Raw genomic sequence first — 25,857 nt, 5'->3', positions numbered from 1 at the left:
CTGAACAACAGGTCAGATGTGAACCGAAACACTGATTATAAGTTGTCTATGTGGAAGCGCTGGCCATAAGAGTCTGTGATGAATTCCTGAATCTTTGTATGTCCGACATACTTTTCATATTTGAAAGCTTGGTGAGTATAATAGTAATGATGTCCATAATGTGAATAGACTATACTACTTATGAGGGGTAATTTAAACAAAAATCGTTTTGTATGAACTATTGAAACTATTAATTTCCAGTTGTTGAATTATTCCATTCCATACAGTTCCATTGAATTATTTTAGTTTGTGAGGGGAAAACGGGAGAGTGGAGGGCTGGGTGTGGTTTATTCTTTAACGAATTTAGTAGTTCATAAGCTTAGCTAATACCCATTTTTATGTGTATATATATGTGTAACCATATTTTAATACCTGCATAACAAAATTATTGTTATTGTAAGCATAACGCTTTATTGTGAAAAAAGACAAACCGGAAGTGCGCTAGGCAGGTTGTAATCACGAGTACGGAACTGTTTATATTGCGGTATTTGTGTGTTTGGCATATCCTTAAAACTGGACGAAGTCCTGCAACGTCAACAAAACCAAAGACTTTGAATTGACTCGAATGGTTTGTGCTTTTATGGAGAAGCGAGTTTTGCGCTCATTGTTACTGTGAAATGTTTAAACCGCTGTTACGTTTCTCTCCTTCTCAATTCGTCTGTGTTGCAATACTTTTTTGTATATCGTGTTTGGTTTTTAAAAACGAATGAAGTCGTCTGTGTTAGTATGATAAATTAACAATTGTGGTGTCGCGCTACATTTACTCAGAAATAAAGTATAACTGTAATGCCCTAAAGTGAAAGTAAAACTGTAACTGTGGATAGCGTAACGTTTCCAATAAACCGCCATTCACGTATAGTGTAGTACTGTAAAATAATAATAATAAATAATGCAAAAAGCATACAAAAATACATGGCTTAACATATTGAAAAAGGAGTAGGAATAAGCATAAACTTATTTAATACCACCCTTTCTCCACTGTTTTGTAATTATCACCTTACTTCCTGTTTATGTCCTTTCCTATCAAAATTTGCCGCATATATTAGGTTTTATAAACCCAATAACATACCAAAAAGAGGTATATAGACATTACCATGATATTCATCTTGGGGGCGAATATCATGGTAATTGGTTAAAAAACAAGAATTGGGTGCACAAGTATTAGTATACATACAGGTTTAGTTAAATGTCCCTTAGCAAGTCACACCTTGACCAGATGGTAATCTTCTGGTAATCATGAACAGGCTTCTGGCTTGGTTATTTGGAAATTCTTGTTGACAGAATTTGTAGATTTAATTTAAATTGGTTGGTTTCCTTGTATTGTATTGTACTTGGCTTTTAAGAATAGTCCAAACATTATCAGTAAAGTTGAGGATTTGGGAAGGCCATTCTAGAAGCTTAATGTTAGCATACTTTATCCATTTCAAAACTAGTTTTGATATGTGTTTGGGATCATTGTCCTGTTGGAACATGCAATTGTTTCAAAAGTTTCAATTGTCTAGCTGTTGATTTGTGGTGAAGTTAAAGAATTTGGAGGTAGTCCTCCTTCATTATTGTATCCAATCCAACATTTACATATACACACTCACTTATCAAAAATAGAAAATACCTGCTGTGCAGTGCAAATACATTTAATATACACACTCACTTATCAAAAATAGAAAATACCTGCTGTAGTGCAAAGTAAGTGTCTTTGTGAATTGCCTGTTTGAATCATATCTGCTAGATTATCTGTGTTTTCTCGTCCCTAGCAGGAGTGATGCATGTTTGCTTTTTAGTTCTTACTAAGATGAGAGGATACTTGCAGTGTGTGTGAGGTTTAAGGAGGATTTAGTAGAAGTTTAACATCAACTGACAACAACAGACTCATATTTTCTTTTCACAGATGACTTGGAAGGGGACACTTTGTATCCTCCTCTCCCTCAATGTGTTTCTCAACCTATCGTCTTTCTGTGATGGTCATCCCCACTCTGCACAAACTATAAATTCAGAATCTGCTGTCAGAGTCTTATCCAATGATACTGCAAAGAGAGGTAACTCAAACTCTGAGAGAGTAAGGCCTTTATTAAAACAACCAGTTTATAATAAATGCCTTCTGTACCCACGCATTTTTTTCCAGTTACTTTGGATCCCTTGACCAGTTTAATGTTGGGATTTATGTACTGAGTTACAATGACAACAGTGTACCTGAACTAACTGGTGGAACTGACACAGTCTTTGCATGCCTTTACAGTGTTTTGATATGTTCTTGTTGTGTGTCTCTGCATGATCCCAGCTGGGGTAGCAGCTGAGGTAGCAGGCTATGCTGATGTGGCCAAACAGATCATTGACCTGGCTGTGTTCGGTGCTGCCCAGAACCGCTCTTACAGACGGCTCGCAGACTTTACTGACACTATAGGAAACCGTGTCAGTGGCTCAAACAACTTGGAGATGGCTATTAAATACATGTACAATGCCATGGTGCAGGATGGGTTGGATGTACACCTGGGTAAGTTTTACAGTTTTTATCCAACATGTGTTTCAGAACGTACGGGAACTCTAGCTGATTTCTGGTGAATATAAACATAGTTTAATTGTCTTATCTAGAGCCAGCAAAAATCCCACACTGGGTACGGGGGAAGGAGAGTGCAGAGATGACTGCTCCTCGAGCCAAGACTCTGGCTATACTGGGATTGGGTAGCAGCGTAGGAACACCCCCTGAAGGTAAAGACCATAGTCGTATAAAACAGTTTTCATTTCATCTGTTTCTCCTTTACTGCTCACTGATGGATTGTTATTCCTGTAGGTATTGAGGCAGAGGTGTTGGTAGTTCAGTCTTTTGAGGAACTGAAGCATCGAGCCAGTGAGGCCGCAGGAAAGATTGTGGTTTTTAACCAGCCATATGTTAGCTATGGAGAGACAGTGGCATACCGTGGTTATGGTGCCTCTGAGGCAGCCAAAGTAGGAGCTGTGGCTACACTCATTCGATCAGTCACTCCATTCTCTATTAACAGGTATATCTATCTTCTCCAAGTGTCCAGCTATCTGACTGTCTAGAAATGTTGTAGTGTCACTTTATCACTGGTATATTACATAGATCTCTGTCTTTATCACTTCCTGTGTAGTCCCCACACAGGCTGGCAGGACTACCAAGATGGAGTGAAGCGCATCCCCACAGCCTGCATCACTGTGGAGGATGCTGAGCTGATGTGGCGTATGGCACAAAGAGGTCAGAAAATTGTGGTCAGACTCACCATGGGAGCCAAGACCCTTCCTGATGCTGACTCTTTCAACACAGTGGCTGAGATAAAAGGGTGGCAACACCCTGAGCAGGTAGCTATCACTCACTCATAACATAGATACGCATATTTGACAAATTTATCTAATCTATTATTTGTCCACTTTCCACTTTGATATGAGAGTAAATCCATTTTGTCGGATGTTACATATAAACCACAAGGAAATCAGATGTCCCAATAATCCTTTTTTTAATCTCCTTCTTAGTTATTTCTATCTTTATCTTAGCTCGGTGGAGAAGGAAATAATAGTGTGAGTTTTTTTGCTGACTGAAGATATTCCGACAGCCCTTAACTCTGCCTGTATTTTGTGTTTGCTTATGTGATTTAATCTTTCCAGGAACCAGTATAAAGTAGGCTTTCATGAAAACACTGCATTATTTAAACAATACAGTAATCACCCCCAACCTGTCACAGCAGATATCCACCCCTCCTCGAGCCTGGTTCTGCCAAAGGTTTCTTCCTGTTAAAAGGGAGTTTTTCCTTCCCACTGTAACAAGTGCTTGCTCATAGGGGGTTGTTTCTGTACTATTGTGGGGTCTTTATCTTACAATATAAAGCACCTTGAGGTGACTGCTGTTATATTTTGGCACTTTTTAAAGAAAATTAAATAGAATTAGTCTGTTATATTTTCTTGGATGGGTTTTTAAGAGATATCCTGGTAAGTATAAGTGATTATTTTCTTTTCTCTTCTCATTTGCCTCATAAGCCAATTATAACATTTTGACCATAAAATATAAAATTTATAGTTGATCAGTTCAACTCAGCTAAATGTAACCAAGCTTTTTACTACTCCCAGGATTTTTTAAGGTAATATAATGCATAAAACTGCGAACTGCAACCAGTCAGTTTACATGAAGCATATCAGTTGTGATATAAATATCATGTTATTCCAGTATGGATTATATGTAAGGTTGTTAGTTCATCACAGGGATAGCAAACTGACAGTTTTAGGTAGCAAACTTTTTCAATATCAGACTGTCAAGAACAGAATGAGATGTCAAACTATGGCCTGCTTTAACTCTTAAGCCTATGAGCAGACTAAATGAGTACATACTGCACTGCAGAGTATACCTTTTCAGTTCACTGCAGGTGCTTTGTATGTATGACACATCTAACAGGTAGAACCTGATGAATAGATTACTTGCTCCTGCAGAAACCTCAGTGTATGCAAATACAGTTTTTAGAGGAGATATTTTTATAGTCCCCTGGAAATACTACCCAAGGTTTTCAGGCTAAATGGGCTTAGAGGCATGCTCAGCGCCATGTACATGATGTATGTAAATATATTTCAGTTTGTGTTACAACGCCTCACCTAGAAGCTGAGTTATAACATAACCATAAATCTCCTAGAAAGATTACTGAATAGGAAACAAAGCATTTATTTACAACTATTTTACAATATTAAATTAAGTAGAAAAAGGAAAGCAAATAGACACCAGGGGTTCTAGGGCCAAAGCAAGTAAAATCCCCCATTCTTACTAAAATGAGAAGAAACACTGAGCTATGTGTTGAAACAAAAATACAATGCCCAAGTGCTCTGGCTGGCCACAAAACAGGAGAACAGTTGTGTACATAAAATGACAGCAAACCCTCACAAAACTTCCACTAACATACAGATGGGTTTCCTTAAACACAGAGCAACAGCGCATGACAGGTCCCACAGGTTTGCCACAGTTCAACTCCAAAGATCACTTTAAGTTACACTGAACAGCACAGCTCCAGCAACCACACATCTTAGAGCCCAGTGGCCAAACAGTGAGGCTGCTGGAGCCGTATATGCAGTTACTTAAATGAGCAAAATGCTGCTGAGCTGTGGCAATCATGTGTGTGTGTGTGGGAGACCTGGAACTGGATAGGGAGAGAGCAGCTCTCTTTCACCAAGAGGCCAAAAGGTCAGAGAACATAACAGTTTGCAGTTAAAACGAAAGGGACAGATTTATCTTGGCGTGCTGGAAGTAACTGTTTGGAGTTTGTACATTCACACAAGGCAGCTCATGTTGGGTTAAACCAACATGTCCTAAATAGCTGAGCGGGTATGTAAATTATAGTAGCAGTTATTTGCAAAGACAAGTGATGAAAGGTGTGTGGAACAAACATGCGGGGAAATGGGGGGGAGGGTGTCTTGTTCAATTTGACTACACTGAATTTTGCATCTCAGTTTATCACGCTCTGTGTGAAATTTCCATAGTGGCATCTGATAACCCTGGTGTATACTGTATATTTGTAGAGGTTGCCTGGTATGCGGATGTTGCTGTTGTTGTTAAGGAAGTGTGTGTTTAATATCTGCTTTGTTGGCAGATGAAGGTATATGAAGGTATATGATGTTTGTTCTTGAAAATTTCCCACCAATGTGGGATATATGAACTATATCTGTGCAAACTTTGACTCCCTCACAAATGCAAGCCATCCCCCTTTAACAGTTTAAAAAGTTCACATCCTAACTGCAAAGTCCAAGGTAGCCAAACATAAGAGTCTTGACTTTGATTTCTAGTAAAGTATCGTCAGCAGCACTTTGTGGCATTACTGTGTGATAATGTCCAGTGTGCTGCAGTGTTTTCTGGCTGCTTAGAATTCAAGGACATTCTGTTCTTCTTTGTAAGTTTCTCTGAATTAATAGGTTAAAATCCGTCAGGACTCTTGAACCAGAGCGCTGATGTAAGCTTTTACTATTCTGATATAGGAACCAGGACTTGGAGTTTTATTATAGAAAAGGGAAATTAAACACATGACATGGCTGACATCATCTCTGGCCCTGTGACTTTGTGCTCTTGCAGTAGCAGTTATCGTGGCTGACGTATTGTGTTTGTGCGTTTGTGTGTGTGTGTGTGTGTGTAAGTTCATTAGAGGATGTACATTTGGGGCTGAATGAGTCATTCCCACAGTTAAGTTTGTCACAGACTTTTTCCACCCACTCCAACTTCTACATCTTTCTTCTTCCTCCTTTTTAGTTTGAAGTTTTAAAAAAGTTTTAAGCTTTCAAATATTAAATGTGGTATGAATGATTTCTGAACAGACTGTAAATGTCAGCCTCCCTTTGTTGGGGAAAACATGCTTGGATATTACATACACCACAATGAATCATTAAAACAAATACATTTGTGGTCTCTTATAATTTACACTTTTAACCAAAGCACATTCTGCGGTCTCTGCTATGGCCACAATGTACAATCAGGCTTTAAACAGACTCATAGCAAAACTAACCAAGTGGCTGAGTGTATATAAATATAATATCAAGTTAACAGGGGCAGGATTATTTTTCTGAGTGTAACCAATGTAAGAATTACAGTACAATAGAAAAATAAATCCACATTTTGAGGTTTCATTTTATATACAAATGTCCTGATGTTTCAGCGCTATTGGTGACCCAAATCTGTGTGTTTATAAAAATGGTTTAAATGCAGAGACGACTTGACTGCAAAATCCCTCATGCAGTTTGTAACCTGGGATGAACTGGCTGTATATGATTCTGTTAATGTGAAACCATGCCTAGCTGCTGTACTGGCCTCTTTACTAATGTAATGTATTTGCAAATACTTGAGAACTACAGCGTGGGAATCTGAAGGGTTTATTATGCTGTAATGGAATGGGCCCACTTGCCTCCTTGGATGGGAGCATCACTGTTGTAATGAGTCACCTGATGGGAGTGATCCCCTTCTAGGATGACAGTGCTCCCATAAATGAGGAGTTTGTGTGAAACAGTAAATATATCTGTTCTCACAGCATGGTGGTCAAACACTTTTCTAATATACTTATTCTAATATACTTATACCAACAACATCATGACATATTACACAGTGTGAAGTGGTGTGTGAAAAAGTACTCCATGATTCAGTAGCTTGTAGAACTATGTTTAACAGTAATATATGAAGTAAATATTCAAATATTTATCACAGCTCTGTTGAGCCAACCATTCCTTTAATGTTAACTAGCAATGACTTAATGAATTTCTTCAGAAATAAAATTTCAACCATTATGTACATTATGTACAGCTACTTTAAGTATCATTGATAATTATTTAGTCTTTTTCTCCAATTGATCTTTCTGAGTTAACTTCAGTAATTACTTCCTCCAAAACATCAGTGTCTTTTAGACCCAGTTTCTACAAGACTGCTCAAAGAAGTCCTACCATTAATTAATGCTTCAATCTTAAATATAATAAACCTATCTCTAATATTTGGCTATGTACCACAGGCCTTCAAGCTGGCAGTAGTTAAAACCTTTACTTAAAAAGCCATTTCTTGACCCAGCGGTCTTAGCTAATTATAGGCCAATCTCCAACCTTCCTTTTATCTAAAAAAATCCTTGAAAGAGTAGTTGTCAAACAGCTAACAGATCATCAGTAGAGGAATGGCTTGTTTGGAGAGTTTCAGTCAGGTTTCAGAGCTCATCACAGCACAGAAACAGATTTAGTGAAGGTTAAAAATGATCTTCTTATGGCCTCTGACAGTGGACTCATCTCTGTGCTTGTCCTGCTAGACCTTAGTGCAGCGTTCGATACCATTTACCATAATATTCTATTAGAGCGATTAGAGCATGCTGTAGGTATTACAGGTACTGCACTGCAGTGGTTTGTACCATATCTATCTAATAGACTCCAATTTGTTCATGTAAATGGAGAGTCCGCTTCACACACTAAGGTTAATTATGGAGTTCCACAGGGTTCAGTGCTAGGACAATTTCTCTTTACATTATAGATGCTTCCTTTAGGCAGTATCATTAGAAGGCATAGCATACATTTTCACTGCTATGCAGATGACACCCAACGTTATCTATCCATGAAGCCAGACCTCGAGTAACACTGTGAGGAATGTTGGAGTCCTTTTTGACCAGGATATGTCCTTCCATCCACATATTAAACAAATATGTAGGACTGCTTTCTTCTATTTGTGCAATGTCTCTAAAATTATAAATATCCTGTCTCAGAGTGAAGCTGAAAAACTAGTTCATGTATTTATTACTTCTAGGCTGGACTACTGTAATTCATTATTATCAGGGTGTCTTAAAAACTCCCTGAGAAGCCTTCAGCTAATACAAAACGCTCAAGCAAGATTACTGACAGGGACAAGAAAGAGAGAGCATATTTCTCCTATATTGGCTTCCCTTCATTGTCCCCCTGTTAAATCCAGAATTGAATTCAAAATCCTTGCCTTGAATAATCAGTCCCAATGACCTTATAGTATCACCATATCACCACATTAGAGCTCTTTGCTCTTGGACTTGGGGACTCTGGACTTGTTGTTCCTAGAGCATTTAAACGTAGAATGGGAGGCAGAGCCTTGAGCTTTCAGGCCCCTCTTCTGTGGAACCAGCTTACAATTTGGATTCGGGAAACAGACACTATCTCTACTCTTAAGATCAGGCTTAAAACTTTCCTTTTTGCTAAAGCATATAGTTAGAGCTGGATCAGGTGACCCTGAATGCTCCCTTAGTTATGCTGCAATAGGTGTAGGCTGCTGGGGGATTCCCAGTACTTCTTCTTCAATCACCTTTCTCACTCACTATGTGTTAATAGACCTCTCTGCATTGAATCATTCTTGTTATTAATCTCTGGCTCTCTTCCACAGCATGTCTTTTATCCTGTCTTCCTTCTCTCCCCCCAACTGGTCGCTGCAGATGGCCGGCCCTGAGCCTGGTTCTGCTTACTTGCCTGCTTAATTCCTGTTAAAAGGGAGTTTTTCCTTCCCACTGTTGACAAAGTGCCTGCTCATAAGAGGTCATTTTTATTGTTGGGTTTTTCTCTGTGTGTTATTGTAGGGTCTACCTAACAATATAAAGCGCCTCGAGGTGACTGTTGTTGTGGATTGGCGCTGTATAAATAAAACTGAATGGAATTGAATTAAATATTTCATGTATGACTTTATCAGTCTTTCACATATGGAGGAATGTAACCCCTCCTGGAACCTCTTCCAAAAACAAGTCATACTTGTTTAATCTTCTTCTAATCGTACTGCCACGAACTTTAATATTTAACAAACTAACTGAGGCCTTTAGAGGCTGTGGCTTTCTGTTTTTTGTGCATTTTTTTTTTGAGCACTGCATGGTCTGACCTTGGGATGAATTTGCTGGGATATATATGCATGGTATTTCTCACTGTACACTGTTTTTGGGAAATGGCCTCATAGCCCTTCCCAGATTGATAGACAGCAGTGGTTTCTTCTCTCAGACATTGCTGATATCTTTACTCTGTAACATTGTTTTATACGGGTGCTCACACTTGATGATGAGAAATTAATCAAATGCATTTGATTAGCAGCAGCTGGCTGCTACTTAAACTCTTGGAAGCAGTAAAGGTGTACTTAATTTTTCACACACTGCTGCTTCACCTAGCCTGAATCTTTTCTACATGAAAACTTGTGAAATAAAAGAGAGTGGAACTTCTCACTATTTATGCATCATTCACAAATAGTGACGTTACCATTAATAATAAAGGTAAACTCCTTACACTTTTCCGTTGCTAAGTAGATACTGTAATTTAGACTCCCCAGTTTAAACTTGCTTTGGAGAAAAAAAATTAAATTACTGCAAAGCATTCTGTGAGAAACATCGGTATCTGGAAATAATCACATTCCAATGTTATAGTTTAGACATCTCAGTCTGGAATCAAATGGGCGACTAACCAACACATTGGCATATATTACCATTTCAGTTACATAAGAAAGCAAACACTGTGAAAAAAAAAACACATTGGTTTTTACGGGAATGTGCGGACTCTGGGTCATTGCACGGACAGGGCTAGATCAGGTCAGAAAATGTTTTGCAACCTTGAACAATGGCTCATCTACACCCCACTGACAGGAATCTTGGAAATTCTTGGAAGCACAGATAACACTGAACCGTGTGCTCTCATCTTTTTCTTTGTTTGTTTTTTCTTCAAATGAATCTCACTTTTCCTGCTGATACAAACCATTTTTATTGTTAAAAAACGAATCAAATTAACTGGACTTTTAACTATTTGTGTCTACATTAATAAAAAATCAACAGGATATGGGCAGCACTGTCTGCCTATCTGTTTCCTCAGATTTGCTCCTCTGTTTCTTGTTTACACATTTTCTCTTTATCTGTACAATCTCTTACTGTAGGTTGTCTTACTGAGCGGACATTTGGACAGCTGGGATGTGGGCCAGGGTGCCATGGATGACGGAGGCGGAGCCATGATTTCCTGGGAGGCCCTGTCACTCATCAAAGACCTTGGTAATATTCAGAGAAATACTTACAGTAAATCACAGATAAACTTAAGCAATAATAATATGTGCATGTTGTTGAATGCAATGAAAGCTCAAGTTCATTAGTTTTGCTTAAATGTTATAGGAGGAGATTTGTTTGAGTCACAAAAATTACTATGAAGTCTAATAATTCTTTTAAAAAAAGTGAATGTGTTCATTAAAAAGTGAGAGGAAACACTCAGTATGTGCAGACACAGAAAGCAGAATAACCAGCAGTGGCGATACTGAGACCAATTAAAAAAAAAGAATATCATTAAGTGGAGCTAAAGTTTCCAGTTCTAAACACAGGGACAAAATGAAAAACAAATCCTCTGACTGTAAACAGTAATTTCACCCCAGTGTTTGCAGAGGAACAAAATACACACAACTGCAATAGGAAGCAGGCCTGAATATAAAGTACAGTATTTTTGTGGACAATTTACTTGAATGAGCCTTGGACAAGGACTGACTCATCAAACAAAGACTACAAAGGCCTTTTATTCAACAACAAAAAAGAAAAGAAAAATTTCATTATTAATATTTGGAGCCGTTATCCTCCTCTTTCTATACTGTGCATGTGTCTTCATCTCTTTGTAGGTCTGCGTCCAAGGAGAACTTTGCGAACAGTGCTGTGGACAGCCGAGGAGCAGGGCGGAGTCGGAGCACAGCAATACTTTAATCTACACAAGGTACTGTCTGCTGTTACCGTGCCAATCAGTAGAAAACAAGCACGAAGCCAATGTTATTCCAGCTGCCAAAAAGCACGAAGGGTCACAACTGTGAAAAGGCAGTTTAAAAAGGCACTTCCACCAAACTGAGGGGACTTGGCTAACTCCCATGTTTTTCCTGTGCAAAGGATCTAAATAAGAATCTGGAGTCTTACAATTTCCTTCTTTGAAGTTGTTGCTGCACACCAGGCCCTGACCTGTAATATACCGCATTTTAAAAACCAGAAACACCAGTGTACCATAACAGCCCGTGGGACTGGTCCAGTTCTTACATTTGATGTATAATTACGTTTTAAATTCCCTAAATTAGTTAAGGCAGCTGCTCAAGGTACTTATAGTGGCTGGCTGAGTGTGTATGCTTTGTTTGAAAGTACTTTGGTTCGGTTTGCTTTCTTTCACCTTTTATCTCTGATCATGACATGTTCCCCCTTTTTGCGTCCTCTCTGCACACAGGTAAACATGTCCAACTTTGACCTTGTCATGGAGTCCGACTTGGGGACATTCACCCCCATTGGCCTGCAATTTACAGGCAGTGATGCAGCACAAAAGGTGATATCAAAACCCAACTATTTAAAAAAATAGTGGTATTAGATTGTGAATTCTGCTGCACACAGATTTTGCAAACTGACATGAAAATAGCATCTTGTCCAGTAAATGTAGTTGTTTTTTGTTTAAAGTCTGGAAAGGTTCCATATATTTACATGTAAAAAGGAAGTAGTAGGAACCGCAGCATTTTTCATGTTAATGTGGAACCAAAACATCTGTACGTTGTCGCTGAATGTTCAATTGTGCTCAAATCTAGAAATTACAATCATAATATTGTCATAATAGTTATATAAAGATAATTTCCTGTGTCTTTTTCCATCTCAACAGGTGATGGAAGAAGTGGTCAAACTTTTGGCTCCCATTAATACAACCAAACTCGAGGCCCACGGTGAAGGGACAGACATCTCACCATGGATGCAGGCAGGAGTTCCAGGTCAGTCAAATCAATATGCCTGTCTGCAACTAAATGGTATAACTAAATGTTTATTATAAAGGGGAACCAACTTCTAAAAAGGGCAAAATGAAAGTCAGTATACAAGTTCCACAGCGTGTTTGTATAGGGACATTGGAGTTTGCATTTTCTCTCTGTGCGTCCATGGGTTCTCTCCATCTTCCTTCCAATTAACCTAGCATGCGTGTTTTTTTTAAATTGATTGTTCAAAATTGCTCATAGTTGTAAATGTCAGCATGAATAGCTGTCTGCCTCTGAGTGTTAACCCCATGACAGCTGGGATAGGCTCCATTCCATTTAGTAGATAAAACTACTAAAAAATGTCCAAAGCCACATCACTAATGAGCACAAAGTTAAAAAGGAAGTAACACATCCTACTTTTAGTGGTGGGAATTTTAATGATCTCTCTTTGGCGGAAAGTGCTGAGCACAAAGAATCACATCCTCACTGATGGTCTACGAACAGATTCTAGTTAATACAATCTGGCTCCATTTCTTCAAAGCCAGTTGGGTACTGCAACTAGAATGACTTAAAACTATGAAGCAACACTTCAAGGCGTCTAAATTATGGATATTAAAGTTAAAGTTGTAACAGTCCTGTTACTGCTAATACAGTATAGAGTTGAAATAAAGTGTACTAAATATAGATTAATCAAATCAATTGTCTGAAATTGTTTAGTGTTGTATTTAAAAAAAACATACAGACCTCTTCCACTTCCTTTTCCGCTGTATCTCAGTTTAAATCTCTAACTGCCAGTACAAAAATTTAATCAGCCAGTCGCATGGCTGCAATTGAGTGCATTTAGGCACGTAGACATGATCAAGACAACCTGCTGAAGTACAAACTGAGCATTAGAATGAGGAAAGAAGGTGACTTCAATTGGGGCATGGTTGTGGATGGTAGACAGGCTATTTCAGAAACTGCTGATCTGATGCCAAATATCCACTTGTTACAATCAAAGTGTGCAGAAGAGCATCTCTGAACTCACAGCACATTGAACCTTGAAGCAGATGGGCCTCAGCAGCAGAAGACCACACCGTACAATAAAGAAACAGGTTCCAGTTCACACAGGTTCACCAAAATTGGAAACTTTCATTGTTGATTCTTGATTTTTGCTACGATATTAAGATGGTAGGTTCAAAATTTGGGGGTAAACATGAAAGCATGGATCCATCCTGCCTTGTATCAACAGTTCAAGATGTTGGTGGTGTAATGGTCTGGGTCTGGGAGATATTTTCTTAGTACCAACTGAGCATCGTCTAAATTCCACAGCCAAAGTCTGTTAGCACGACACTTTTAAATGCGTAACATTACAGAAAAAGTTCTGTAAGCTCATTGCAAACACTTTCTTGTAATTATGATTAAAAAAATTGTTAGCCCTTTATTTACCATGTTACTGTTTATGCTAGAGACAAAATTTAAACAGTCACAGAAAGGGGAGAAGACGAGCTTTACAGGGAGATTTGGTTTATTACGGTGGCACGAGGCATTCATAAGGTACTGCTGTCTCAACATGGACAGAAAAAAATAATCTCCACCTATGGTTTACCACGTGCGCTTTGCATTACCATCAACCATTACCTCAGCAACTTTGGGCTAGAGAGAAAATTCAAGTGGTTACTGAAAGATGAGAATTACTTTTTTTAATTTTAAAGCCAAACTTCAAAAATAAGTCATTAGGCCTGTATAAATCTTGGTCGATAAAGGAGAATATGTTCCTTTTTTGTGAACTTTTGAGAGCCGATAATGAAAAACAGGAACTTACTGTCATTTAATTGTTCTGTTTCTTACTTTCATGTAGTATGAATGGCAATAGGAAAGTCTTTATCCATTAGAAAAGCTGTAAAACTTATTTAAAAAAAAAACAGTTAAAAGTCTAAAATTGATCCCTTCCTTCACATTTTCCAAAGCAGTCCAATGGGCCAGTTTTTGGCGGACAAGTTCTGGCACCCAGGTCTTATGTTTGACACCGTAATTGAATCATGTTCCACTACCTCGTATCTCAAAAATGATTAACTATCCCACCGATGCTGGAGAATCGGTTCTTGTTTTTGTTCACTGCGGTGAGTTTGTTATCTGAGGCTGACACATCATGCGCTCTTTGTCCTCCACAAGTTTTCATCTTTTCCTTGTAGTCCATTTACTTGAGCAACAGTGACATTCTCAGGGGAAACCAGGGGAAATCTCGAGGATAGTGTAAGCATTTTTGGCATTTGACCTTTAGAGTTTACTTACTGGAAATCACATGTCATTAGTCAGCATTAATAGTAGTGGGGTTACTTGGTAGTTACTTGGATTCCTCTAGATTTGAAGTTCTCCTATTTGCAGACAGGGGACTGCTGTAAGTAAGAGGAATAACTTGAGCACAAGTAAGGTCACGTTAACTTTAGAGACTCTGAGATTCATTCATAGGATTTGATGTAGGATTTTGCAGCTACAAAATCAAGTGAGAAGGAAAAAAGTAACATACATACACAAAAAAAATTACAAGTGGAGAAGAATTTACTTTTATTACAACAGATCTGTTAAAACAGTGTGTGTTTTTATAATTTCCAAAAGAAATATAAGCACCTCTACACATCATATTGCAACCTATATAACAGGAGCTGTCATACGCTGACAAAGGCTCCTGACAACTGAGCAGTCAACAGCTAAATCAGTTTTCATGCAGACCTGCACGGTACCATTTTTTACAAGTTGGAAACCAAGTACTTCAAACGAACCAGTGTGCAGAGCAGTAAATACAACAATCTCCACCGAGCTGTAGTCTACCTCAGTTTTTCAGGGTTTTGAGAGTAGGCATTGGTTAGTTTCTGTTAGTGGTTTTGTAAACGTTAAAATGAGGCGTTTTGTAGAAGTGAAACATTGCAGTCACAAAGACACCATGGAATAATGTGTGAAAGACGACTTAAAACCTCATTAAACATGTGGTGCAGAAACACCCCTTCTTTGATGTAATGAAGAGACAGAGATTTAGCTGCCTCAATTACAGTTAATTGGAGTTTTATATTGTTAACGGTTTGTGAGTGGCTCACGCCCTGCTACAGGACACTCTGTGCTTTAAGAATACTTTCTCTTTTCTGGTGATTGTAGGATATGAAAACATGCACTGCTTTTTGTAGTAGAAAACCACTATAAGTGTCAACTGTTAACATCTTGAAGCAGCAGCTGAATGCTAGAGTTATCCACAGAAAAGATCATTTCTATGCACATTATCCATAACTGAGGGCCAATTTCTTGCATTTCACCTGAGAATTGATTTTGTAGTACGTCGTTTTGGCGTGTTATTCTAACTCCTCTCTATGAAAAGGCACCTAAAAAAGACCGTCCTCATTCATGCTAAATCTTCTTCTTTACAAACCACCTTCAACGAAGGCGCATTTTTAAGGGTCCTCCTCCTCCTCAGTTTCGAGGCTGAGTCGAGGACTCTTAGATGATCACTTTACTAATGTTGGTTGTAGGAACACCATGGGGCTGTCCAAGGTGACGGTGCAAACACCACAATCTGTGCTGGGAACTCATGCCTGGGTAGCTTAAGTGCAAATACAAAGAACAAGTAATCCTGACAGGAACCTCCACATATATGCCATTATAGTGGAAGCAAAAAAGAATTTTTTTTGCATGACTTGATCATCTGAAGGGCCACAGACCTGTACTGTTGAGGGAGGGATATCGGCCAGGTTTTCATTGACAGCTGTGTGCTGACTAATCTTCTTTCTGGGGCATCAGTCTGGGAGGCTACAGACAGAGGTCAGCTGCCACAAAGGCCTCTATTACTGCCCTAAATAATGACACAGGCAATATTAGCTCTTCACTTAAATCAGCTGTTCTTCTATTTTAAACAAAAAAGGTTCATGGCCCCAAATTTTTAATATTTATTTAACAATAGAAAATTTTATCATTTAATTTTAGTGAGATTAAGCTCATCCATGAATGTCTGCTGTGGCTTTATGACTCAGGAACAGGGCCTGCCCTACAAGAGCCATCTATCTAAATAAACAACTGAAACTAGTCAAACCTCAAGTTGTGGCATTACGTAGCTTTAAAAAGCAATAACAGTATGAACAATTACAAAGCAGAGCTATGACACTCAAGTAATAATTGAAGTGTCATAGCAATTACTTGAATCCATGTGAGAATTTCATTATATGAACAATGGTTTTCTAAAGCAATCATTTGCTTTACAGCAGCCAATGTGCAACACATATAAGCCGGTCATTTTACTGGCTGAATACATAGTTGAAATGCTTTTCAATCATTTCAACTATGTTCAACTATGCGGTTATTTATCTATCTCATGGTGTAGTGGCCTAACAGCAAAGCTCACCAGTTCAATCCCTTTGCGGCTGTGTCTAACTGGGCTTTCAGCACAAAAAGATTTGCTAAATCAAACATGTTTAGCTGTCTGCTGTCCACATTGTGAATTAGCGTAGAGTTTGTTCAGTGCTCTGCCGGGGTAGAAACAGACATGGATCATGCTGGCACTCTGAGGGAATGCAATATTGCATGTTTATTTGAAGTATAACCTTTGTAAGGAATGTGGCTTTTAAATTATTATTTTCTGTCCAAATTGCAATCAATTTTAAGCAGTTTATCAAGCTTGACCTGTGACATTTGTACATGCAGTTTTATGTCCTGGTGACCAATAAAATTAAATTTATCACTATCTTCCTATTCATTTAATCGGCACTTCAGCTGCCCAAATAACTGTCCAGAAGCATTACCTATGGCTGCCAAGTGACAGGACTAGACAGCCATTGGTAATGGCTTGACAGTGGTTTTCTAGGTTTAGTGAATCGTAACGTAAATTAGCAGAGATGTCGATACCAGCACTCCACTGCCAGTGAATAAAGCTGAAATTAAGTGCCATGAAATAATGCGCATAAGTATTGACAAAAATTATTTCATATTAATTTGTCTTTGTCAGGCTTCACCTTGCAGACATTTCAGGTGTTCTTAAATAAGGTGAGAGTTGGCATCACACTTCAGATACTAGCTGGGGGTTTTTAAAAAAGTTTTTATACATGAGATCTTTTACATCTTCAAAGACGTTGGTCCTCTTTTCCTCCTCTTGCTTTTTCTGCAGATGGCAAAATCATCTGTAGATCGTGATCTTCACACAGTTTTAACCCTAAATCTGTTAAGAATTTTCTCATTTACTACCTACTTTGAATCTTCAAATCTTTTTAGTGTGCATTTTATGTGCAAATTTTACTTCCAAAGATGGTACGGTTCAGTGCCAACATTATAACTTCAAAACTTGCTGCACTGGCTGTTGCTTGCTTTCAAAGTGTCTCAGACGTTGGTTAATCTTTCCTCTTTCTGTTCTCCTATTGCATATCATGTGGTTAGTTAGTACACTACATATACATAAGTACTGGGCCATGTAAATCTACACAACATGTTCAGACATGGAAAACCATACCATGAAGTGCCCAGTGTGCACTTTTTGTGCTGATGCTAATGCCAGAGGACGTTTGCAACTCTGCAGTTATTGATCCTTTTAAGGCCAAGTTGATGTGGTTCCTAAACACTTGCACTTTGCAACAATATCAGTAACAGCATGGAGTAGGTAGGAGGTAATACATTTCACACACTGATAAGTTGCAGCAGTGGCATCCTATTAGAGCACCACACTCAAATACAATGAGCTCTTTAAAGCGACCCATTCATTCACAAATGTCTGTAAAGGCAGGCTGCATGGCTAGGTGCTTGATTTCATACACCTGTGACAATGGGACTGAAAATACTTGAATGCAGAGATTAAGTGATTGTGTGGCCCAATACTTTTCTCCATTTAGTGTTAAGTTAGCCAATCACCTGCCAAGTGTTTTTTACAAATAAACGGTAAATGAACTGGTGCTTATACACTCTTAACTCCACATTCAATTCACTTTTTACTGAAAGCTTCATTCACTCAATCATACACACATTGAACCACCAACCTTCCAATTAGTAGATGACTCATGCTACCTCCTGAGCTACACCTGCCTAGATTGTTTATTTTGATAACTTCATAGATAGTATGATAGGAATGATGACACCACAGAGGAGTTCAAATCAAATCACTGAGATGTGGCTGAAGTTCAGGTTTTCAGCTTAAATTCAAAGGTTGTAACAAAACTGTTTCATTAAAAGTTTAGGATTTGCACTTATTTTTAGAGGCTGGATGGAAATCGGGCTTATCTGATCTGGCATTTTGAAAATACACAGTGAGAGCAGATATGTATAGATTTCCCCGATAAATGCTTCTTAGTCAAAGGGTGCTTTCCAAAAGTACCTCCTATCAACTATGCCTCTTTCCCTCAAGGAAAACGTCATTGTACTTCATCGAGGGCAAAAGGGTGTGTAGGACAACTGATAAGAGTTTAAAAAAAGAGAAGAGCGGTGTGCTGAGAATTCGAACATACACTAGTCTCCTAACAATCTAATGCCAGATATCTGTTGTGTTAATATTACAGTGATCAGAAGATGGACCAAAAAGTACGCACCTTACTTTGCCATGTGTAAACCCTGCTGTTTTATGTAGGCCATATAAATGCAAACAGCCTGTGAAAAATCTCTCTTCAGTACAAAGGTTGGTATTTTAAAGAAAAGGGAACATTAAGGACTCTTCTGGATAAGTCTTGCTCTGCACCTGAGTCCTCATGCTCAGCGATTTCAATGAAAGAGTTATTTATTATATCAAAAGCATATTGATTTCCATTCAGCCTCCTCTCATTTATCTGAACTGCCTCACATGCATATCCATCCATCACTTATCCCAGCTCACCTGAAGTATACATTGATTTATGACAATCCTAACAGCAATTGCTAATGCAAACTAATTATAGAGAACCCTAAACACACTTTGATCAGTTAATATATCTCATAATCTTTAGAGCGCTTGTATAAATCTGTTTTTCATGCAAGGCAACAACTGAACAAGTAGGTTTTATTACAGCAGTGGGATGTTCAGAGTTCAGCTGTGGGTTCAACAGGCTGTTATTTAAAAACTAAATATATCAGCAGGTCATGGATTGAAATGGAAAATACATTTATGAATGAATGAATGAACATTTACATGATCCGCCCCACTTTGTTCATTATGTCGGTTATTTTCGTGAATGGTCGGTAGAGGAGAGCGGTTCGATCCAAATAGTATCGATACCAACGCTGGTATTGATATCTGATTGATCATAGTGTGACAGGATCGATGCTTTGATTCTATCCTCTAAGTTCAGTATGTAGCCCAGTGGTCATTAAAATGTGTTCAGAATTTGCAAATTGATGATGATTCATCTCATAGAGCATGTCACACTTCTCTCCACTATATATGCTACCTTTATAGTATAAGAGTACTGGCAATACTGGCCCTGTATTTACTTGGTACCAATACAGAGACTGATACCAAAATTTCCAGTATCACACAGCACTACTGGTCGGATGGGCCATCGCAATAAATTATAGGACAGCATTTTCTCCTCTCCTTTAGCAAAGGATGGTCACAGTGTATCCTGTGCTAAAGTAGCAAATAAAGAAAGCACTAGAAGCAAAGGAAACCGGTCCATGTATTTGGAATACACCCAAAATCAGCGCTTCAGTTCTTCAAAATTGACGTCACTGTTTCCATTCACCTGCTGTTTTTTGACGGCCATGAGTAACTCATTTATTATGTGTTAGGGTTAAATGAGATGTTCTTTTTGATTGGGAAGAAGTGACTGATGGATATCTGCACTGCATATCTGCTCCAGTTATTCAATGTTGAAACCACCTGTCAAGCATCAGAGTTGGGTGATCATTATAATAAGTGTTATTGGGAAATGCCTGCAGGATTATTGCCTTATATTGGGTTCTACTTTCAAATTGGTAGATCGAGCGGATGGTTAAATTAAAGCAATAAATTAAAGGAATACGCATTTTTAAATGGGCTTATTTGCAGGTTTATATTATTTTACAGTGCTCTACTGCTACTACACAAGCAGCTCTGCACTGTAACAACAGGTTCCTTTTTAAAAATATAACAGAGCACACTCACTCCTGACTCTCCAGACTTTACCAACAAAGTGGGAACTGACTCGTCTTTCAGGACTAACCGCTGCGAAAATCCAGCATTGAACCTGTTCAGGAAGCAGCTCTCGGTAAAGTGAATGAGCACAATACGCGGTTGGGGTTGTACTGCTGAGGAATAGTAGTGAAAATGAATTTAACCACTGCTCCTTCACTTCGTCTTCCTTTGGCAGTGTATACAAAGGGAGTTTACATTCGCACTGAAGAAAATAACGCCTCCTCGACGTGATTGACACCGCTAACCAAAACCAAACTGTTCCTGGGTTCTTCTGTTTGTTTCTGGGCAGATTTATGTTTTTTACACTGCCATCTACAGTACCGTATTATGTAGTGCAGGTTCTGTTTACTGCAATTTATTATAGTTTGATGAAGTTGATTTAAAAAAAAAAAAAATCAATACATTGAAAAACCAAAACAGTTTAGTTGTTTATTAGGATATGTGTTACATTCTCTGACTTTTCACACCTTATTTCAGTTTGTATGCATTTCACACTCTGTATTCATCGAGTTTCAGTTATGTCCTGAAACATAACTGAAATTCCTAAACTTTCCCATATAAATGTATATTTTTCTATTCATCAATCAATTCTTGTCCTGTTATCCTTATCAGAATCGCAGGAATGGCTGGAGCCTATCCCAGTTACCATAGGGGGAGAGGCAGGGTGCACCCTGGACAGGTCACCAATCAGGATTATATTACAGGATTATATTTTTTCCATTATATCTTACATTTTAACCTTAAAGTGATGTTTAAGCAGAACATTCTGCTAATTTTGGATAAATGTGGGGTCACACTGTTTGCACGTCAGTGTTAAAGGGAACTCGCGTGTCTGTGAGTGACTGGTCAGCATTACTAGCAGTGGAAATTCTTTTAATAATCTGGATGGAAGCTAAAAGATTTATTTAGGGAATGGGTGGAGATTTTAAGACTTTAACATTATAAAGAATAACTCAAGTACAAGCAGGGTCATCTTGGCCTTTAAATGGTTTTAGAAAATAGTAGTCTGCGGTTCCTTCAATGAATACAAGTGTATAAAAAACAGAATAACAATTACTACACCCCATAAAAGAAAAGAAGAACAGCAAATAGTCACCATAACAGAACTTTGTTTTGTTACAACAAATCTGTTAAACCTATGTGTGTGTTTTTAGCTGATAAAGTAACCCTCACATTATATACAGACTCTTATACAATACAACATTAACAATACTAATGTACACTACTGTTCAAAAGTACTAACTTACCCCTCATTTCTTTATATTTTGCATGGCAAATGAGAAATTGATGCAGTGATTTGATGAGGCAAGCGCAAGAATACATGGAAATACACTATATAAGGCAAAAACAGAGTTTGTAAAATTCTAACAAGTTTAAATATATATTTGGTTTGACCACAACCTGAACTCTTCAGTAGTCTTCAGGAATAGTTCTCCATGGTTCTTAAAGAACATTCAAAGCTCTTCTTTGGATGTTGGCTGCCTTTTTGTCTTTTCTCTGTCAAGATGATCCCACGCTGCTTTAATATTGTTGAGGTCTGGGGTCTGGGGAGGCCAATCAATGACTGATAGTTTTTGTGTTTTTTCTATCCAGGTATGCTTTTATTTTACATTCATTACATTCATTGTCATACCAAAAAAATGACCCACTGCCACTCAGAGACTTTCAAGATGGTATTGCATAGTGATTGTACTTTTCTATATTCATAATTCCATCAATTATAAGATCTCCAACTCACTGTTGTACCTCTCTGCTGACCTCAAATTGATGGTGATTTAAACAGAACTTTAAAATTTGAATTCATTGCTCCATCAGACCCTGTTCCTCTGTTCTCATCCAGTTCTTGTGTAAACTAAATTACACAGGTCTTGTGTAATTAAGCATACCTCAGCTTTTTCTCCCTGTTTCTCTTCCTTAGAAATGGCTTCTTGAAAGCCATTCTTCCACTGAGACCATTTCTGATGAGGCTTCTACATGTGCTGATAGTTTTTTTTCTTTTTTCTTTTTAGGCCTGCCACATCCTTTTTTGTAAACGCTTGTAAAACGTGTCAAAACATGCCCAGTTTTCAGCTATTAGCTCAGAAAATCCTTTGTTAACTGAATGTCACTTACTAAATATAGGTTTAGTATGATTTCTAGGTCACAAACTAAAGCCTTGAGTACACAGTAAATACAAAATTTTTCTAATGCATAAACATAAGCAAAGCATTTTTAATAGCTTAGACAAGAAGTCGATATAAAATTAGAATGTAAACTGAGGCTCAGAGCAGGTTTTTTTCCTTTCTTGGTTTCCGTTAGTTTCAGTTGTGACTAGTCTTAAAGCGAAATATTCTAAAGGAATAAATCAGACACAATGCTGATGCTTCTTTACAGCTGTGAAACTCTGTTTCCAAAGCTAAAGTTTCAGATTTTCCAGCATGTTTTGTGACGCTCTTTGTGCATCATTCTGTCCCTGTGTCATCCAGGTGCCAGCTTGCACGTGGCAGACAGCCGTTACTTTTGGTTCCACCACAGTGAAGGCGACACCATGAGCGTCCAGGACCCTCGAGACATGGACCTCTGCTCGGCATTGTGGGCCGTGGTTGCTTATGTCGTGGCAGACCTGCAGGAAATGCTGCCCAGATAGCATGACCTGCTGTGAACTGTACATCTTTACATAAAGCAAAACTCTTGTTAAATCATATTTCTAAAAAGGACTTGATCCAAAGTCCATTCAGATGAAAAACTGACATTCTGTTCAAAATGATTTCTTTGTTTTGTTTCAAGACAAACTGCCACCTTTGCTATACCATCTACAAAATGCCTTGTGTAAATTAGTTAGTGACACAAACTGATCAGCCGTCTGGTGATACAACATACATCCTCTTTATTGCACGACAGTATAACCATTGATAATAGCTTAACAACTATTTCATTTTGCACAAACCCACTCCTCCGAGTTTGTGTTTTTTCCATCTGACCACATGCAGCTTTCTGCACCATCTTTATACTTATCAACCATACTGTGTTTGTGTGCTATAAGAGAAATTATTTCCTTTATTGTTACTAAAACTGAATCTGAAGCATGATTTCACTAACTCAGAGGGTAGAGCAAACATGGCAGTTTGTCTTGAAACAACTGTAATATCCACATGACTTTTTTTTCCATGAAAAAAGATTTTCGACTCGAAATTTCAACTTTATTCTCAAAATGATCTGTACATTTTTTCTTAATGATCCTCCTCCTTAGTATCAAAGAGATGCTTATACGTAATGATTTTTAACACAGAAGAGTATATTATGTTACGAATGAGGAGAAATTATTTTTTAATGAATATATTTTTAAATTTAGGGTTATTGTAGACAAGAAGGGATAAAATGTAGATCTGAGTACTGTAATGATATGTGCAATAACAGGTTTTTTTTACGGTGTGTGAAATTAAAGAACTGAATTACAAAGTTGTGGAACTCATGCTGCATTTGTAATGTTGGCTTAGAGTCCACCAAAGCAATAATACCCAATGATAAGCTCCTGAAGAAGAAGAGGGGTGCTGAGATCTTGTCCTGTCCTGAGTCCATGTCTTTCTCTGTTTCTAGTCTTCTTTAAGGAACTTTTAAAAGCTGTAATGGTTTTCACTTTAAGAAAAAAATCGTTTGTGGTTAATTTTTCTAAGTATTTTCAGTCTTTGTATTTCCCCCAGTGCCAGTTTCAGTTTATGTAACAGTTGACGTCATTAAAGTATTGATCGTACTACACATTAACACTCATCTTCTCTTTAGCTGCAATTCTTTCTTTTAATGTTGTTTCTGTGAAGAAAGGGGAAGGTAAAATGACACCAGAGAAAACAACGCTGCATATCTAGTTCACAGAAAGTAGAAGAAGAAGAGAGCAGAATCGTAGTTAAAAAAAAAAGATCACACATGGGAGGAGAGGAAGTAAAGATTATTAATCACTTTGTGCGTGTTATATAGACCATCACAGCAGCTACAACAAACACAGCTGGGATCTCTTACCCCATGCACTGACAAGTCAGCACTTCCAGTGGGTGAAGTCAAGGTTAGTCAGCCAGCCCATCCAGATAAACTTTGCGTGTGTTGAAACACAGAAATTATCAGCTTTGTGTCGGTGTCTGGTGAGATCTTCATGTGTCAGTAACTCTGACTCACATTCAGACAGTTGTGGTAATGAAGGAACACTGTCTGCATCTGTGGGTGTTTTGCATGCTGGAGTCAAACATATGTGCCACTGATGTGTCCTATTAAAAAAACAACATGCACCCATTATTATCAGCAAGCACAGTGCTTTCTGGATTTATTTTATCCTGCTTAACTTAATTTCAGTATCATCAAATATTCACCCTGAATGAATGACATTATTCCATTATGTAGCGAGCAATGTTGCTTTATTTTACTCACCACTGAATTGGCTAGCTGCACTATTGCAAGGAAAACGGCAAAGGCTTTCTCAATTGCTTGTGACCTCTTATTCACAAGGTGTTACCTTGTGAATAAGGTAATGTTAAATATCACCACTGATATTTAATGCTGGATGCCCTTCCTGGCACGATCCCAAAGGGTTTTGTGTCTCCTCCCAGGATCAGATCCGATCAAAAGTATCCAAGATCAAACTGATCGTTCACTTGTTAAGCAAATCTGTAAACCACTACACTGTGCTTAACATGTGTCTTTTTTTGTCCAAACATGAAACATATTCATTTCCTATCTGGAGTAATCCGATAGTCTTAATCAACCAGAAGACATCAGGCAGGCTAGTGAATCAAAACAATCAATTTCAAATGTAATCTGTTTACTTTGGAGAACCAGACTTGTTAAAGCATGCTCGGTTTATGTACAGTTGTGGTCAGACGTTTACATCCACTTATCATGGGCATGAATGTCATGGTAATTTGAGGCTTTTCATCATTTCTTTTAACTGTGCTTTTTCTATGGTGGAATGATTGCAGTGCATACATCTTTAATGACTTAAAAAAAACTGTTTGAAACTATTTTGGATTTTCTCTAACCCACACAGGGTCAAAAGTGCACATACAGGCTCACATTTATTTCTACACTGACTTAAATCTTTTAATAAGTGGTGCTATGACGTGTTTTTTGCTTTTTAGCATTTATGACAGGATAAAGACTACTGGAAAGCTGTGAGAAAGACATGCTGTAAATGGCCAGATTTCATCCCAACCCTCTGTACTAGCCGTAGCAGCATATGGGTTCCCTGATTAATCCAGTGAGCTAAACCAGCACCCTACAACAACCTTTGACTTGACATGGCCAAAGCCTATTAACCTCTCATTAGTGCTCGTGCTTGACCACAACTTGTGGTTTGCCTTGGCTACCATAAAAGGGATTTGATCAACAGCACTCACTGGATTGGCCAATACTGGGAAAGTCCAAGGAACTCAGGGAATCTCTAAGAAGAATTATAGATTTTCACAAGTTGAGAAAGTCTCTTGGAGCCATTTCTAAACAACTACAGATTTCAAGATCAGCATTTCAAAGAACTGTATGTAAGATGTGTCACCAAGATCTCAAAGAAGACCTAAACTGTCGCCCTTAAATGACTGGAAGTTGC

At 38.2% G+C, this 25,857-nt stretch overlaps 1 protein-coding gene and 1 long non-coding RNA gene across 2 annotated transcripts; one reads left to right on the top strand and one right to left on the bottom strand.

Moving 5' to 3' along the window:
* Positions 1-469: 469 nt before the first annotated feature.
* On the top strand, positions 470-24,032 carry LOC116329966 (carboxypeptidase Q). The gene is made up of 11 exons (XM_031752112.2): positions 470-607; positions 1,925-2,072; positions 2,315-2,527; positions 2,626-2,742; positions 2,825-3,032; positions 3,144-3,351; positions 10,397-10,508; positions 11,117-11,208; positions 11,701-11,796; positions 12,121-12,226; positions 22,757-24,032. Exons 1-11 carry the CDS (start codon positions 605-607, stop codon positions 22,915-22,917), a joined length of 1,464 nt encoding a protein of 487 aa, XP_031607972.1. The 5' UTR covers positions 470-604; the 3' UTR covers positions 22,918-24,032.
* LOC120442758 lies at positions 1,426-1,916 on the bottom strand. The gene is made up of 2 exons (XR_005614900.1): positions 1,708-1,916; positions 1,426-1,648 (listed from the first exon to the last, which is right to left on the bottom strand). It is a non-coding gene; the product is annotated as an uncharacterized LOC120442758 (long non-coding RNA).
* Positions 24,033-25,857: the final 1,825 nt, after the last annotated feature.

The sequence above is a fragment of the Oreochromis aureus genome, linkage group 11, assembly GCF_013358895.1.
Source record: "Oreochromis aureus strain Israel breed Guangdong linkage group 11, ZZ_aureus, whole genome shotgun sequence".
NCBI lineage: Eukaryota > Metazoa > Chordata > Actinopteri > Cichliformes > Cichlidae > Oreochromis > Oreochromis aureus.
Note: the sequence above shows the minus strand (reverse complement) of the source record. Positions and strands in the feature narration are given on the sequence as shown.